Raw genomic sequence first — 15,391 nt, forward strand, 5'->3', positions numbered from 1 at the left:
CTGGGTTCTTTTAAGTTACTGTCTATCCCCACTACCTCTTGCCTTTGAGTTTTGACATTCCCTCTGCGAACTCTGCAATTCCATAAGAATTTCAAATGTTGTGATTTAACTTAGGTATCTTCATCTAACTAAAACAACCGTAATCATCTAGATATCACTATACTTCCTTCCTAAAAGTTCAAAAATGTAATTGAGAGATGAATATTCTGCAAAGACCCCATTGCTTCTATTTGCCTAATAACTTAAGCCTCTCAGTATCTACCATGTGGTTCACAACTTTACAAAAGCCAAAAAAGCAGATGGTCTGAATTCCCTTTTTCATACCCTCTCCCCATTAATACATATCAGTGAGAATCTCTTCCTGAATATGGACTCTCCCTCTGAAGCACTGACATGTTAAAGAAAGGTCGTGTAATACCTGCTTGTGTCATACGTACTGAGTGCCTCCAGTTTTAGTCCATTACTCCAAAATCTCTTATCATTTGCATTAAATACAAGATGAAATGGAAAGCCATCCAAATATAAAAATAAAACATTAATTTTTGGAAACTAGATGTAAAATTAAATTTTGCAGCATGCGTCATCCCAACTAGCTAGTTAATTAGGCTAATTCATAACACATCTGTCCTTGCCTGTGGACTTATATATGAATGGTACTAAACAGTTAAGTAATTGTCCAAACATTTATTAAATTTACCTCTTCCAGATCCAGAGCCACAGCACAGCAATCTCCACTGTTAGCAGAAAAGTGTGTGTGTTCTTTCTACACCACTGGGTGATAGATGGCAGACCCACGTGTACAACCACTCCTGCTGAGCTACAAAATGCTACTCTATCATTCTGGTCTTGGTGTCCAGACTTCCCAGCAGGTCTGTAAGAAAGTGCATCATGGTTAGTTATAGATTGCCATAAAACAAAACTAATTTCTGAATAATCCAACTTCTAATATTAACTTTGCAGCTGAAACCATTTCCCAATATGAGACAGAACAAAAAATACAGGTAGCATTGCCCTCTAATTGCATTAAGATTGGATTTAAGTTATTTCTTACAATGATGCATTCCTGAGCTTCCACTAGCTGTGTGAGTGACCTCTAATCTCTCTAACACAAATAAAAGAAAGCTTCTTACTTTGCATTGTAGAAAAAAACTATATAAGCAGCACTGCCATCTTCTGCTTGCTTTCTTTCATGCATGCCAAGTGCTAGGTTTGTATTGCAAAGCAACAACAGGGAAGGTGCATTTTTCTACTTGTAGGTGTCTGAGGCGATAACATTTTCTAATACTCAAGGATAACGCATGTCGGGAGTTCCATGGATGTGGGAAGTTTTCACACATTAACTTTTTCTGTGCATAGAAAAGGACTTCAGACATTTGTCTGGAATTTCTAATATATCACATCCCAGCCAGAGCAATAGCTAAAAAATCTCAGGCAAATGTGTACATTTGTGTACTTGTGCTGTCCACAAGGAATATATTATACCTGTTGAATGTGCTCCATGGAGTTGATCTGTATGCAAATGCACACATTTGAACAGATCTAACGTATTCCTTGTGGTCTGTACGAGTACAGCAAGTCCAAAGCAGGAATGATCCATGTGCATAGGACTAATTCAATGCAGTTGGGGTATATTTGATCATATGCAGGCATTTGTGTGGTCCATATGCAGTAGGTCCAACAGGTCCCAGATATATCACATATGCTCTTGATCTGAAGTTCCCTGGATATGCTGTACATCAGCACGTAAGCAAGATAGAAAGCTGGAAGCCCTACTTCAGATATTTTCTTTAAAAAGGTGAAGGTATGGTAAATTGTATTTTTCTGAACTGAAGTTGCCAAGAAAAGGCACACTGAGCCTGTATGGCTCCAGGGACCCGCCCAATGTCAAGGAAGCAGCTCTCTATAAGTTTGCAATACGGTACTAGACGATGCATTGTTGGATGGAGCTTTCAGTATAAACATTAGTTATGAGTTTGATTGTATCAGAAAAACTGGAAAGGGAGAGAATCTGGGACATGTCCTTGGTATTTTTCACACTGTGGAGGCACAGAGTGACACTAGCAATTATGAGCCTCCCTCTTCCACACAGTAATGTATGAAATTACTTCCGGCAAGTGAACAAGTCTTAATTGTTTTTTCTTCTTAGAATATTGTAGTTAGATATTCTAGTCTCTGCGTTACTCAAGATTTTGATAGACTGAGTTGCACTGATAACTAATCTTTCACCTCTCCCTGATAATAAGTGTGATAATACTGGTGCACATCTTATCTTTACGAAAGCATGGGACCATAAATGAGGTGAGCAGGCATATTCCTAGAATACACAGTTAGAATCACGGTAATATCATGGTATCGGTTTATTGCTCATGATTAGCTGGGCGAGGACAGTTTACATTTCTGAGAATATTCATATGCATTACAATCCCTGGTGCAGGGTCCCTTGCAGTCAGTCACGTGTGCTCACTGAACTCTCTCTGCTGTGCTGATGTATTATGGATGCCATAGACCAAACCTGGTCCTGCTTAGTGATTCAGTTCTGGTACTAACATCACCTCTAACTTCATCAAGCATTGCTGCAGACTCAGCTTGTTGCCATAACTGTTGCTAGTTCAACCCAGCTATGTCCATCCCACAGACGGCTACATGCTGGGCTCAGAAATGCCAGAGGACAAGATGCTTTTGCTTCTGGCTTGGGATAAAGCTTTTAAGACTCTAGGACAGAGGTTTCTACTAGATTGTTCTTGAACCTGGAAAGCTTCCCAAACCAGAATCTACCGTGAGTCATACAGGATGATCCAATTGCTCTTGGTTACTTGAATTCCTTTCTTGGACACAGTCACAGTCAATACACAGAGGACAGACAATTCCATCCAAAGTAACAAAATACTGAATGATGGGTAAGGCACATAATAGTGAATGTAAATGATGATTGCCTAAGACAGATCTTCCCTTCCCACAGAAGCACAAAGTTTCATTATTCTCATTCTTCTCTGTCTTGGAGCCATATTTATTGTTAAGAACAAATTAAGAACAAAAAAAGACATTAGCAGGTACTGAAGAACAGTCTGTTGCTTACTAGCCCAAAGCTCTGGGGGGTAAAAAGGTAAAAGAAGTTACTATAAATCCATTTTGTTAGTGAGATCTCAGTTCACACTCAGTTAATTGGCCTGTTTTTCAGGATTTAACCTGATGGCATAAGAACCTTGAAATAAATCGCTTAGCTACGATTAGAGATGAAAGAGAGATTAGCATGGGCAGGAGAGTTGAAGTCTTTTTCTCCATCTCCATTGGTGAGTCAGTGTAAAGACAGAACTACACAGACATCAGGAAATCAGTACTTCACTCTTCCTCAGGATGCCTGAGCCAGGTATTTTCTCCCCTGTACTCAGCAAGTTACCAGTTTTGAGATCTTGTTCAGTCCTCTGAAGCAGGTTAGTGGTTTCTTTTACAACAGGTCACAGATAGGAATGTGTGGTTAGCTAAAAGGCAGATTTGAGTGAAATTGGTGAGATAAGATGTGGTTTGTTTATGACAAAATTGCAAGCCACATTTCTTTGGACAATTTGCATCTAATAAGTAAATTTTATAAACAAATAAATAGCTCTGCTATGTCTTGTTCTATGTACTTAGGGGAATTTGATAACAAAGGAACAGGTAAGTGGCATCTTGAAAGCAAAAGGCTACAGTATGCTGAAGGAAGCTGTGTTTGAAGTAAGTTAGACAATGAAATCTTGAGAACAGTATCGATAATATGGAAGAGATTTCCACATTTATTGGGCTGCTTCTGTTGAAATAAATGTTTCTCCCTTTACAAAATAAAATCCAGCTTCCTCTCCCATAGCTGGGGAAAAAATGTCTGTGTGCATATGCTTCATAACTCTGGAGTGGCTCATGTGCAATGGTGAGGTGTTTCTAAGAACCTTGATAGCGATATGAGTTCCACTGAACTACTAGGAGCGTTTGTGGTTTTACAGTAGCCCACTGGCAAATATAATTTGGAGAAGAAAAGACACATATTGCAGAGCAAAACAATGACACTTTTAGCTCGTAACTGCACTTCAGTTCTTTCAGCTGGAAGAAATTTCTTCCTGGTGCTCAAAAAATGTTACTACGGGGCAGTACGCACGTTGCAATACATCTTATGCTAATAAATATATTCAATACTTCATTAAACAGTTAGGGAAATAATAATGTTATGGTGTATTTACAAAATTCATTATCATGGGAAGAGGGTCTTCTCATTACCTAAAATAAATTCAGTGAACTGTTAGCGTAGGAAAAAATAACCTCAAGAGAAATATCCATGTATTTCAAATATCCAATATTCTGCCTAGTGTTTCCCGTAGACTAATTTGTCAGGAACAGAGTAGGTAAGTTGTTCTTCTGTCCTAGACTTGATGCACTCAAAGTTTCACGAGAAGCCGAGTTGTCCCAAAGATCCTCTGTGCAATCCCCAGTATATCTTTGACAGCCAGGGTCAGTCAAGGAGTGGTCACTGCACTACACCAACCAGTCATTGCCCCCCTTTCCTCTGGCAGTATGGCTCATAAGAAATAGCAGATCTTGTACTGCTGGAGGACTGTGGCATGGGTACCTCTGTTAGATGAATGTGAACATTCCGTGAAATCTGGTCTTATAACAATACTAAAATGGCACCAAGGAAGCTGGAAATACCATATGAGAATTACTGGAGGCAAGGACTTACTAAGAGAGTTGCTCTTGCACATAAATTTTTCATTTTTTTTAACTTTAGGCATCTGAAAATGGGGGAGGGAGCTATATCAGAATAGCTACACAGATTGAATGTATCCCTGCTCATGGAATTCAGCTCCAAATTTCTTTATGGCTAGAATATGACAGAAAGTCTTAAATTTACTTCTTCCAAAATCAGCAATGCCTCTTGAGTAGATGAATTTTAAGTAAAGGTAGAACTGTTTACAACTTTTGTTCAAATGTTAAAGCAAAAGATGTTTGGCAAGTAGGGTGTTCTCAGTGAGACTGTAACTATATGTGTGCCTAACAATTGAGAGGCATTTTGCAAGTACATACATGTATTTCATAGAAATGAACAGTGAGTGATGAACAGTGAGTGATCATATACACTGGCCATTGAACGTGAATGGCTTATCAGCAGCTAGGAAATTTCACAACAGATTCTCTCTATTGTGAGCTTGGTGACCTGAGTATCGGGGGCAAATAAACCTATTTGCAGCAGCCATCTACAGCTATTTAAGTTCAAGTCATGAACTGCTTAACTGGTGAAGCAATCAAAGATACTGTCTCTGGGCTTAGCAGACAGGCTGTCAGCTGAATTCATATGGAGGCTTAATTCTGTGCCAGCAGAGCATGATCCTTTTAAATGAGGTCTGAAGGATACCGTAGAAGAATGGTGTGGAGAAAGTGTTGTCATTTTATAAATGACTGTTCTCTGGACTTGTTTGTAAAGAGGTGTCTACCAATAATCAGTATTTCATCGCGACAATCGATATGATTATCACAATATGATCACAATCAATATTCAACCATAACTGATAATCAGCCTTAACAATCATTAAAATTAGGACCCTGTTTTTAAAGTCAGAGAGCTGCTGGCCTCAACACCTTTGGTAATAAGACTGGTAAGGAAAAATACTTTGCATTTTGCACACTATTCTGTGTATTGTACAAAAGATGCACAGAGATGAGTAGTTTTGAGGAGAATTATTTTCCTCTCTAAATGCAGGAGAAAATAAATGCAACATGAATGAATTAGAGCTCACAGGCATTAAAATGTTTTACCGTTCAAATGCATGAAGCTATCTAAACCATATCCTAATATGAATGCAACGACCTATTCCTTGCTTGTACAAATCGAATTGATTCCTCCCGACATATACAGGTGAAGACACTGGGATACCATTACCTTTTTAAACTGTACTTTACAACAATCTGCTTACCCAATGTTAAGCTTCATTGCAGCTGTGGATCCTTTAGTGGGTAGGTGTAGCCCTACTTCTCTACAGCTTGTCTGCAGGTAGTTTTCATGCTGTTTTAGCTGATACCAGTTTTATTCAGATGAAGTAAAGTAGTAGAGTCCACTAGCTTAAAAACAATTATACATGAATAAAGCTGCTTATACTTCTGTATTTCCCCAAATTTACAGGATTATGTTTTACTGTTTATAAATGCCTGTTTTATAGGCATTTTATATATTTTAAACAGTATAAATTACTGTTTAAAATATAAAATTTACTGTTTATAAATACTGTTTATAAATAATTGTATTAGTGGAATTAGATGACTGTATAATCATATAAATACATAGCTGTATAGTATAAAATCGCTCTAATGAAGATTACTGAATTAGTACAACACCATGCTGAGAGCAGGTTTTGTGGAGAGGAAAGAAAGAAGCGCTCCATATATCTTGCACGTGTTGAGGAAAGGCAATCACAAAGCATTGGAAGCACTGAAAAAGGATAAAAGTTCATGGTTTGATCCTGAGGTACCGCAGCATAGTTCTATATCCACATCACGTACACAGAAAACACATTGTCTCCAGCTCTACCAGGTTTTAGATCTTGGACGTTATTAGCTGCTTTCTGCCTGTTATTGTGATATAACTGGAGAGGTGCAAAGAAGTTATTAGTAGTGTTGCAGAGAAGCAAGGTTAAAAGTGCCGGGGAAAGATGGTTATCTTTTCTTAGATCCATTAATAGCTGGGGAAAAGAAGACAGACCTTGAAGCACAGAAGTCCTCCTTCAGCTGTGAAACTCTGAAATATCAGATTTGAAACTCGGGGCAGGGGTGGGAAGTCTCTCTGAATATATTTTATGCCCATCATTGCAATCTTTGGAGAGAAAAATAAAAGTCTGTAGATCACATGGGAAAGTTATTAAAGGACTGTTAATAACATGAGAGCAGGTCTATCAAAAACAAGCTAAAAATATACAAGATATAAATTACTAAACACATGAGTAGTTTCCTGTCATTTTCCAAATAGTTCCCCTTCAAACAAATATTGTGCGGTCCCTTGGGGCTGCAGAGTCTTCTTCAGACGGGAGAGTGGAAGCAGTTCCAATGGGCGGTGAAGAAGTCAAGGTTATTGCAGAAAGTGCAACCAGGAATGAAGTTTAGGATTCTGAGTGGAATATGGGGGACTCAGAAAGAAAACCAGTCTACAGGTGGTAGGAGGGTTGGAATAAGGCGTGATTGTCACAGTTCTCAGGACAAAGGGAAAGAAGAAGCAACTGTAGCTGCAGCAGCAGAAGTTAACACAGTAATGGTGATTCCCCAAGGATTAAATAGGCTTCATTTAATACATTATGCTATTCCAAACCCTGTTTTTTAATAAGAACTTTCAGAAAGGAAGGAAGGGCAATCAGGTAGAGAAAGAAATAGAGCATCTTAAACTGCTGGGTTTTTTTCTTAAGATGTGAAGGTGTTCTGTTTTTTTCTGTAGGGTGATATGTTACTTCACATGAAAATGGTAGTGCTTTTATGCCAGACCAAGTGGAAAAATGCTGTGGAGGATGGTTTGTTCACCAGTAACATATTCAGATCATAGAACTTAAAATCTAATAAAACGCTGATAATATTTTCTAGAGAACCAACACAGTCATTGATAGTTTAACTATTTGTTGAACGTGTTTTGCGTGTGGATAACCACAGTCAGTTCCTCCTTCACTTTTTGCCAGAGTGACCGTATCTTAGTAGTATAAGTGTAGGAATAAGACTTTTTGCTAGCAAAATCATGTTTTACTGCATATAATGAATGAAATGCCTAAAACCACCTATAGGATACTGTGTTTCTGGTGCTGTTTTCATGGTTTTTCCATATGGAAAAAAGGCTTATGTGATTATGCTGTATATATGTGCTTGTTTGTCCTACTTAGCAACTTTTGAATGCAAATCTGACCATGACACAGTAATCTAAGAATTATAAATTCCTAGAATTATCAAGAAAATATGGGCAATGAGTAGAAAGGAAGGGCACCATGAGTCTCCTGGAGGGAAAGACAGCAGATCAGCTCACTTCTAGACATCAGAAAATATGCACAGAAAATTGCTCTCAAGTAAAAAATCCATAGGAATCCAGAGTTCATTGATTCTTCTGTTCACTTATTTTTAATTGCTCTAGTTGGTCCTTAGAATTATTTTCTTAAGCTATTTGCACTGTATGAAATTTAAGCAATAAATTTCACTGGGACACTCCCTTGGCGGGTCTCAGAGTGCGTGAGGCTGTACAGGAATTTTTCTGTAGTCTCTATAAATACCCAGTCAAACAGACAGTAATCTCTCTCTCTCTCTCTCTCTTTTCTTCAGATGTCTACTGCATGCCTTGGATACATGCTCCTAATCAGCTTACGAGCTTTCCTTGACCTACGCTTCTCTTCCTAATGCTGATCTGACTATGGCTGTCCTCAAAGTAAAATTCACCAAAACTAAGAGGGACAAATTGGCTCAGATCTTATGGGTCCTCAACTGGGTTTCTGTAGTGAGCGGGATCATTCTCTTCAGTCTTGGCCTCTTTCTGAAAATAGAGATCAAGAAGCGCAACGAAGTGATGGCAAAAGGGAATGTTAACTCTGTCCCAAACATGCTGATCTCTGTAGGAGTCATAGCATGTATCATCAACTTTCTGGGTGGCAAAATCTGCTATGACTGCTCAGATGCCAACAAGTTCTCTCGATGGAAACTAGTTATGCTCCCATACATTGTATGTACCTTCTGTTTTACCTTCTGCATCCTGGTGGGTGCTCTCATGTGCTATACCATGAGGAACGAGCTGGAGGAGTCTCTCTATCTGGGACTGAGGGATGCTATTAAGTTCTATAAGGACACGGACATACCTGGACGATGTTTCTTAAAGAAAACAGTGGATATGTTACAAATTGGATTCCAATGCTGTGGAAACAATGGCTTTAGAGACTGGTTTGAAATTCAGTGGGTGTCTGCTCGTTATCTGAATATGGCTTCCAAGGAAGTTCTGGAGTAAGTATTTACTAGTCATAACAAAAAATTCTAGGAAAAAGCCTCATTCAAGAAGAATTTGTATTAAACAGAAAGTAAGTAACAGTAGTGCCAACAGATCTTGAGATGCATTGACATTGAAGAGAATATGACAAAGCTGTTTGTTCTCTGCCATCAGCCAAAAATTCTGGCAGTGTTTTTCCTCCTTATTAAAACAGCATCTTGTGGCTAGAAGGCTTCTCTCAAAGGTCATTCTAAATAACTCTCCTAATGGGTCTAACTCAAGAAGAGATAACATTTCTTTGGTCATAGGCATGTTCAGAAATACCCTCGTAGTTTAACTAATGTAGTAACCTTTAGTGGATAATAGTGGGAATAGCACTTTGTCTAGACCATATGCTCCCTCTAAAAACAAAAAATACTGAAATACTCAAGCCAAAAAGCATCCTTCTGTTTATATTTAATCATTCTGGGATTCTAGCATACACCTCACAAGGGCAAGTCGATACTAATTTCTGATGGACCTTTGTCTCAATCAAAAAAACTGTAGAATGACCATGTTACTCAGAAAATATGCTAACTACATGCACAATCAAAGTTGACTTTTGCTAACTTTTTAGGAATGCTAAGCAAAGCAAAGATGTATCTTTCCTTTTTTAATGTGCAAATTAGCTACCTCAAAATTTCAATTATAGTGAGCTGATGATGGAAAGAAAAAAGGAATGTACTATCAATACATTGCACAGTCAATCCTAAACACTGAAAGATCTTTCTCCTTCAAGATATTAGACTTTGCAAATCCAGGTTCAAATCTATATGTTCACATGTGAGAAACCAGCAACACCACATACACTGCACAAAAAAGGAGAAAAACCCTTTAAATTTGGGCGTGGGGGGGGCGTGGGGGGGTGGTGGTTTTGGTGCTTCACATGATGTAGCAATTGTGAAGTTATATGCTCAAAAAGAAGAGTCTGGTAATTCTTATAGACAATAGAAAAGGTAACAAAAAATTTTAAAAAGTAGACAATCCAATATGTAATAATTCTTCTAAAGCTGAAAAAAAGTCTTCACTGACGAGAGCAAAGTAGCTATATATTCCTGGGAAAGACAAACACAAACAGCTTGACTGGCATTTTGTCAAGTGTTCTGTTTTGTTGAACTCAAAAATCAGTGACAATACATCCAGATGAAGGGAGGCCAAAGGTCTTATTTTCACAGAATTTGCAGCTTGAAACTGTCATTATAGCAAAGCATATATACAGAGCTGCAAATATACCAGAGGACAGGACCTAGGAGACTACGGACAAGAGGGCATCAGCATGTGTAAGGCAGTTGGCTGTGGAAATAAAACAAGCTTTAGAACAAGCATTCTCGAGAGAGAAGTTGGAAAGCAACAGTGACACAAAGCAGACTGACCCAAGAGGTGTTTTAAATCCTGGTTCTACACTGAAAAGTGACATGACAACAAAGATGGCCCACAGGAATTTAAGAGTAGTATCTTATTGTGAGGACAAAAGTAAAATATACTGCCTTTTATTTCTCTAAGACACGCAAAACCAGTAATGTTTTACCCGTGGTCTTAGCTAAACTCCGTTTTCTTCTGCAGGGTCACCTGTGCTTTGCCATTATTTTGAAAATACACTGTCCGTTAATTTTTGCCCCATGTAGGCAGAGGATGCCAGTGAAATGCGTGTCAGGGAAGTAATTCCATCTTGATTGCTAGAATCCAAGTTGGTGCTGTATAGCCAAATGTTACTATGATTTCCAAAAATCTGGTAGTGAAACATTTGATATGAAATCGTTAGAAGCAAAGTCCATTTGGTAATGTTCAGAAAGGATGGAGAAGGAACCAAATATTTTTCTTGGTTTCATCTTGTACTGTATGTCAATTAGTACTTGGTAGATTAAGAGGCAAAGCAGTTGAGAACTGACATACTGTCAACTCACATATAACCTTTGCAAAACTGAACTCTTCACCTTCCTTCATAATCCTCTTCCCTCCCCTCTCTTCTATATCTCCATTGCCAACACCACAATGTGACAAGAAATGAGAGAATCAATGGGAACAGTAGGAGGATGAGGCAGGTTACAGCGGTACAATCCTATCATTGCCTTGGTTGGGTAAAAATAATCTCTTTATAGTCTCAAAAGCAAGTTTTGCTTTACAATACCACAACAACTTTGAATTGCAACCACAAATAGCAGAGAATGTCTCACTCCCTCAGCTCTGTTACTGAGGTCTTCCCTTCTAACAGTACCAAGATACATTATTCTTTAATTTGCCACTCATAGAGGAAACACGATGGCAGGGGGATATAACCCACATCTGGAAACTGCTATTGTTGGCAGTAGAAAGAAGATTCCTCTTTATAGCATGTGTCAGGAAGAAAAAAATAACTAAATTGATGCTTGGGATCAAAAGAAAAGCTTAAGACCTAGTTTAAGAGATTATATTTTAACCATTTTAGATGCTGTACTATATTTGGGTCATGTCACTGAAACATACAGGGCATTTTGCTGGCCCAGGTAAAAGCTTCCTTTCACAATGTGCTGCCCTTCCTCTCCTCCCTCTGTGAGGTTTCTTTTCTCCTCCAGCATTTGAGCCTTCCTTTTTGTACCTCTCTGGCTCCCTTCCTTGTTTCCCTCCCAGTGAGTGGTTTTGCCTATGTCTGTTACACTGCTTGCACACTTAAGTCTGGTTTTAGTGAGTTATTTGGGTTCCTTTGCATTGGTTTCGTTCTCTTGCCATTACCAGGAATACGATGGCCACAAAGTGAAGAGCTAGACTTTAAAATGGAGAGGACTTCATGTCTAACCCACTCTTAAGTGGGAAATGGCAGATGAACTTCCTGACTTACTTGGAAAGATCTTTGAGGAAGATATTTTTGACAGAACGTTAAACAAAACAAAACACACCACCACCACCCCCCCAAAAAAAAGAAAAAAAAAAAAAAAGGAGATTGTATTTAGCAGGCCCACAGCAAAAAAATGAGGCAATTATTCAGCCATTCCAGCACAGCCACAAATACTGAGCTTCCTAGCAGTTTATGTTTCTTTTGAAGGATACATTTAGTCCCAAAATGCCGGAAGAACACTGGACTGCAGAGTTTCTGCTTCTTCTGTTCACCTGATGAGCTTCTTGTGATGACTTCCTTCCCTTTATTTTAGATCATCTGTAGTGGAACAGGAAAATATGATTTGTAAAAATTAATAAATGAGGATAAGTTTTGGAAAATATTACAAATTCTACTAGTAGCAAATGGTGAAAGCTGGATATCTAAGAGAAAGTTGTCTTTCATGTATTCTGGCTCCCTAACAAAGGCTAAAGGGTGTGGGCTTCATTAAAACAGGCCATGCTTCTCACCTGTGGGGCTGGCTCAGGAAATAAGCCTTTTGCAATGAGCATGAAAACAGATACATGCTTAGAGGCTACTTCCCCAAAGTGTGAGAGCACCTCTCAACGTCTTATAGATTTTCCAGAAACTGGAGTATATTTCTTTGCAGAGCCTGCTCAGAAACAGAAGTCCTCACAAGGACGCACTAGATAAAGAGCAGGTAATACAAGGAAAGTGAATGTCAAGGATTCATTTAACTGTTCTAGAAACTCTTGATTGATCTGAGACTGTGTTCTCTTTCCATCTTGTGATTTTTTTCCCTCCCTCCTATTTCTTTCTCTTTCTCCTTTTCCTGCTTGTTTTTCTCCTGATCTTACAGGGGAGGGAAAGGAATAATTTTTAGCAATAAATACAAACAGTTTCAAAAGTTACAGAAAGTATAGTTACAAGAACTAGCAACTGCCTTGTGAATTAGTCTGAAAACATGTGCTGAACCAGCCATTGCACATGGGTACAACGATGGAATGCCAGCTGACAGCTTCCAGTGGTTTCTGTGGCATGCAAAGTTGTTCTTGTATTAGGTTCTGTCTTAAGGAATGCTTGTGTTGAAAATCAATCCAGAAGTAGTGAAACACAGGATTTCTAGGGCCATAACTTCCATTAGCGTTCCACCAAGATAAACAAGTTCAGAAATTGTCTTTAGTATTTTCAGCACAAAGATATCTAAAAAGGCAACATCACCGTGAACATTGAATCCACATCTTGAACGCGTAGTACCAAGGACCACGTGAGATAGTGTGCCGATACCACACTTAAGAAATACAGCAAATGAAAAATTTAGTTTTCCTGCAGTAAACAACTTCTCCAGTTGGAAATATATTCCCATTTTCCTTTTGTTACATTGGAGAGGCCTACATCGCAGCAGACTTGCATTACATCCTTTTATAAAAATCACAGACACTATCTGCTGCTGATACCAGACTCGTAATGCCCAAACTTTCTGTCCTGTTGCAGCCGTCTAAAGAGCAACGTTGATGGAAAGTTCTTGGTGGACGGAGTACCCTTCAGCTGCTGCAACCCCAGCTCCCCACGGCCCTGCATCCAGTACCAGCTGACAAACAACAGTGCTCACTACAACTACAATTTTCTGACAGAGGAGCTCAATATCTGGGTGAAGGGGTGCAGAGAGGCCCTGCTGGATTACTACACCGCCATTATGAGATCCATTGGTATTGCAGCATTGCTTATTTGGTTGTTTGAGGTAAGTCTCATAAAAACGGTCTGTGCCAGATTAATCAGAGACTTCCTGCTCTCTAGGATGGGAAACAACTATGCTGTCACATACGAGAAGTGCCTCAGTATGCAATATAAAGTCCACGAGCACTTCAAGAACGTCGCAGGACTTCCTTTAGTACAGACAACTTTCTCAAAGTCCCCAGAGCAGAGGCAAATCTCACTGAAGATGAGAACTATTAGAAATTATAGATATAATTCTGTATATTTACAGAGCTTTTTCAATAGACTATGGCATATTCCTTCCCTGAAGCATTTATGGGATCAGATACAGGATGATACATGCAGTGACACAACTGCAAGGAAATTAGGTGAGAAGGTCTGAGGATTGTTTTAGGTCAGTTTTAACAAAGAATATACAAAATGTGAGCAGGCCTTTGGCTGAATACATTAATTTTATTTAAAGTAAAAATTGAGCATAATTATTAATATCTCAAAGCCTCCTTCTTACATTACATAGCTTGACCATATAGACAGTACTTGCAAACATGGCATACCTTTTTAGATGTAGATTAGACTGCTTATTATGCAGTCAAAATAAGCATATCACAGGCAAGCATATACACCTGCAAAGATGCAGTCTTCCTGCTGGAGTCTGTAAAGAAAGTTGTCTGGATGTGGTCATCCGAAGGTGAAGGACCCCCTAATGGTATAGGCTAAAATATGGTTTTCTTCCCTTTTTAATAAGTTTTAGTTTTCTGATTACTGCTCTGTTGCATAAATATTAGCACTGTAATTAAAATAGTTCACAACAGTCCTCAAGCAGTGCTAGATGGGGCGGCGGTGCCAGAAACAACAGACCTTTGGCAGCACATGAAAAAGCGGTGAGCCGGCTCTCTGTGCTCCCTTAAATGCTGACAAGCGGGGCACGCTGATCTCAATTCCAACAGAACTATGAAAGTGGGGCTTTTTCCTAAACTTATACTTGAGCCTCTACTATAGGCTATCCTTCTTAATTTTAATGCATTGGCATGTAGGACACATATGGCTTACATATGAATGATTAAACTCCTTGGAGGAAATACCGATTTAATCAAGGTCAGTGGAAAAAAAATCCACAGAAATTAACAGACTACAATTTAAATTTTTTTCCTGGTGACTGATGGTTCCATTAATTGATCATCCGTTCTACATCAATTAGTTATAGTCTCTGAGGCTGCAGTGTTCCCCAGTAATTCTAGGTATTTATGTGCTAATAACATGCAAGTGGGAATGCAACCTGAAGAATGGAGAGAGAATCAATCAATCTCTCCCTGGTATTTTTCTTTCTAAAAAATGACATTAATTGGGAGAGTGGTTAGATATATTGCTGGGATAAAGAATTTGTCTGCTTTACTCAATATTAGACCTGTAAATACACAAGTCAAAAAGCTGACTTAGTGGTGGGATTGAGGCTGTAATTTAAACTCTCTGTTTAACCATTGTTTCTTACAGCTCTCTGTACTTATTGGTGTCCGGTACCTACAAACAGCAATGAAGAATGTCATTCTGCTAGGAGATTTGGAGGGTGAATCAGATGGTTGGTTACTAGAAAACAGCTTTGTGGAAACTGCCAAATACAACATCAGTATCATTAAGAACCTCGGCAAAGCCAATCAAATCTCCAGTGTCTCAGGCATGAATGACCCCAACATTGATGTTCAACACACAAACTGTGGCAAAACCAATGTTACAACAAAATCTATCCCAGCAGCTAGCTAGGCAAGTCTTCAAAGAAATGACGTCACAAGTGTAGCTTTGACATAATACAGTCTTACCAGATTTTTCACTGGTGGGGAAAAAAAAGGTAGGAAAACTAATAAGGCAATTAA

At 38.8% G+C, this 15,391-nt stretch overlaps 1 protein-coding gene across 1 annotated transcript; it reads left to right on the plus strand.

Annotated features, from left to right (window-relative positions):
- The first annotated feature begins 8,392 nt into the window (after positions 1 to 8,392).
- On the plus strand, positions 8,393 to 15,281 carry LOC140653397 (photoreceptor outer segment membrane glycoprotein 2). Its single transcript, XM_072865469.1, has 3 exons — positions 8,393 to 8,973; positions 13,302 to 13,548; positions 15,015 to 15,281. The coding sequence occupies exons 1-3, from the start codon at positions 8,393 to 8,395 to the stop codon at positions 15,279 to 15,281; spliced, it is 1,095 nt and encodes a 364-aa protein (XP_072721570.1).
- The last annotated feature ends 110 nt before the right edge of the window (positions 15,282 to 15,391 follow it).

The sequence above is a fragment of the Ciconia boyciana genome, chromosome 6 (assembly GCF_034638445.1).
Source record: "Ciconia boyciana chromosome 6, ASM3463844v1, whole genome shotgun sequence".
NCBI classification, from domain to species: domain Eukaryota; kingdom Metazoa; phylum Chordata; class Aves; order Ciconiiformes; family Ciconiidae; genus Ciconia; species Ciconia boyciana.

Excerpts from the sequence above, each read along its gene's own strand:
- LOC140653397 (XM_072865469.1), top strand. The coding sequence starts at position 8,393 with ATGGCTGTCCTCAAAGTAAAATTCACCAAAACTAAGAGGGACAAATTG. Across the intron at positions 8,974-13,301 it reads GCTTCCAAGGAAGTTCTGGA|CCGTCTAAAGAGCAACGTTG; the intron begins GTAAGTATTTAC and ends GTCCTGTTGCAG. Across the intron at positions 13,549-15,014 it reads TGCTTATTTGGTTGTTTGAG|CTCTCTGTACTTATTGGTGT; the intron begins GTAAGTCTCATA and ends TGTTTCTTACAG.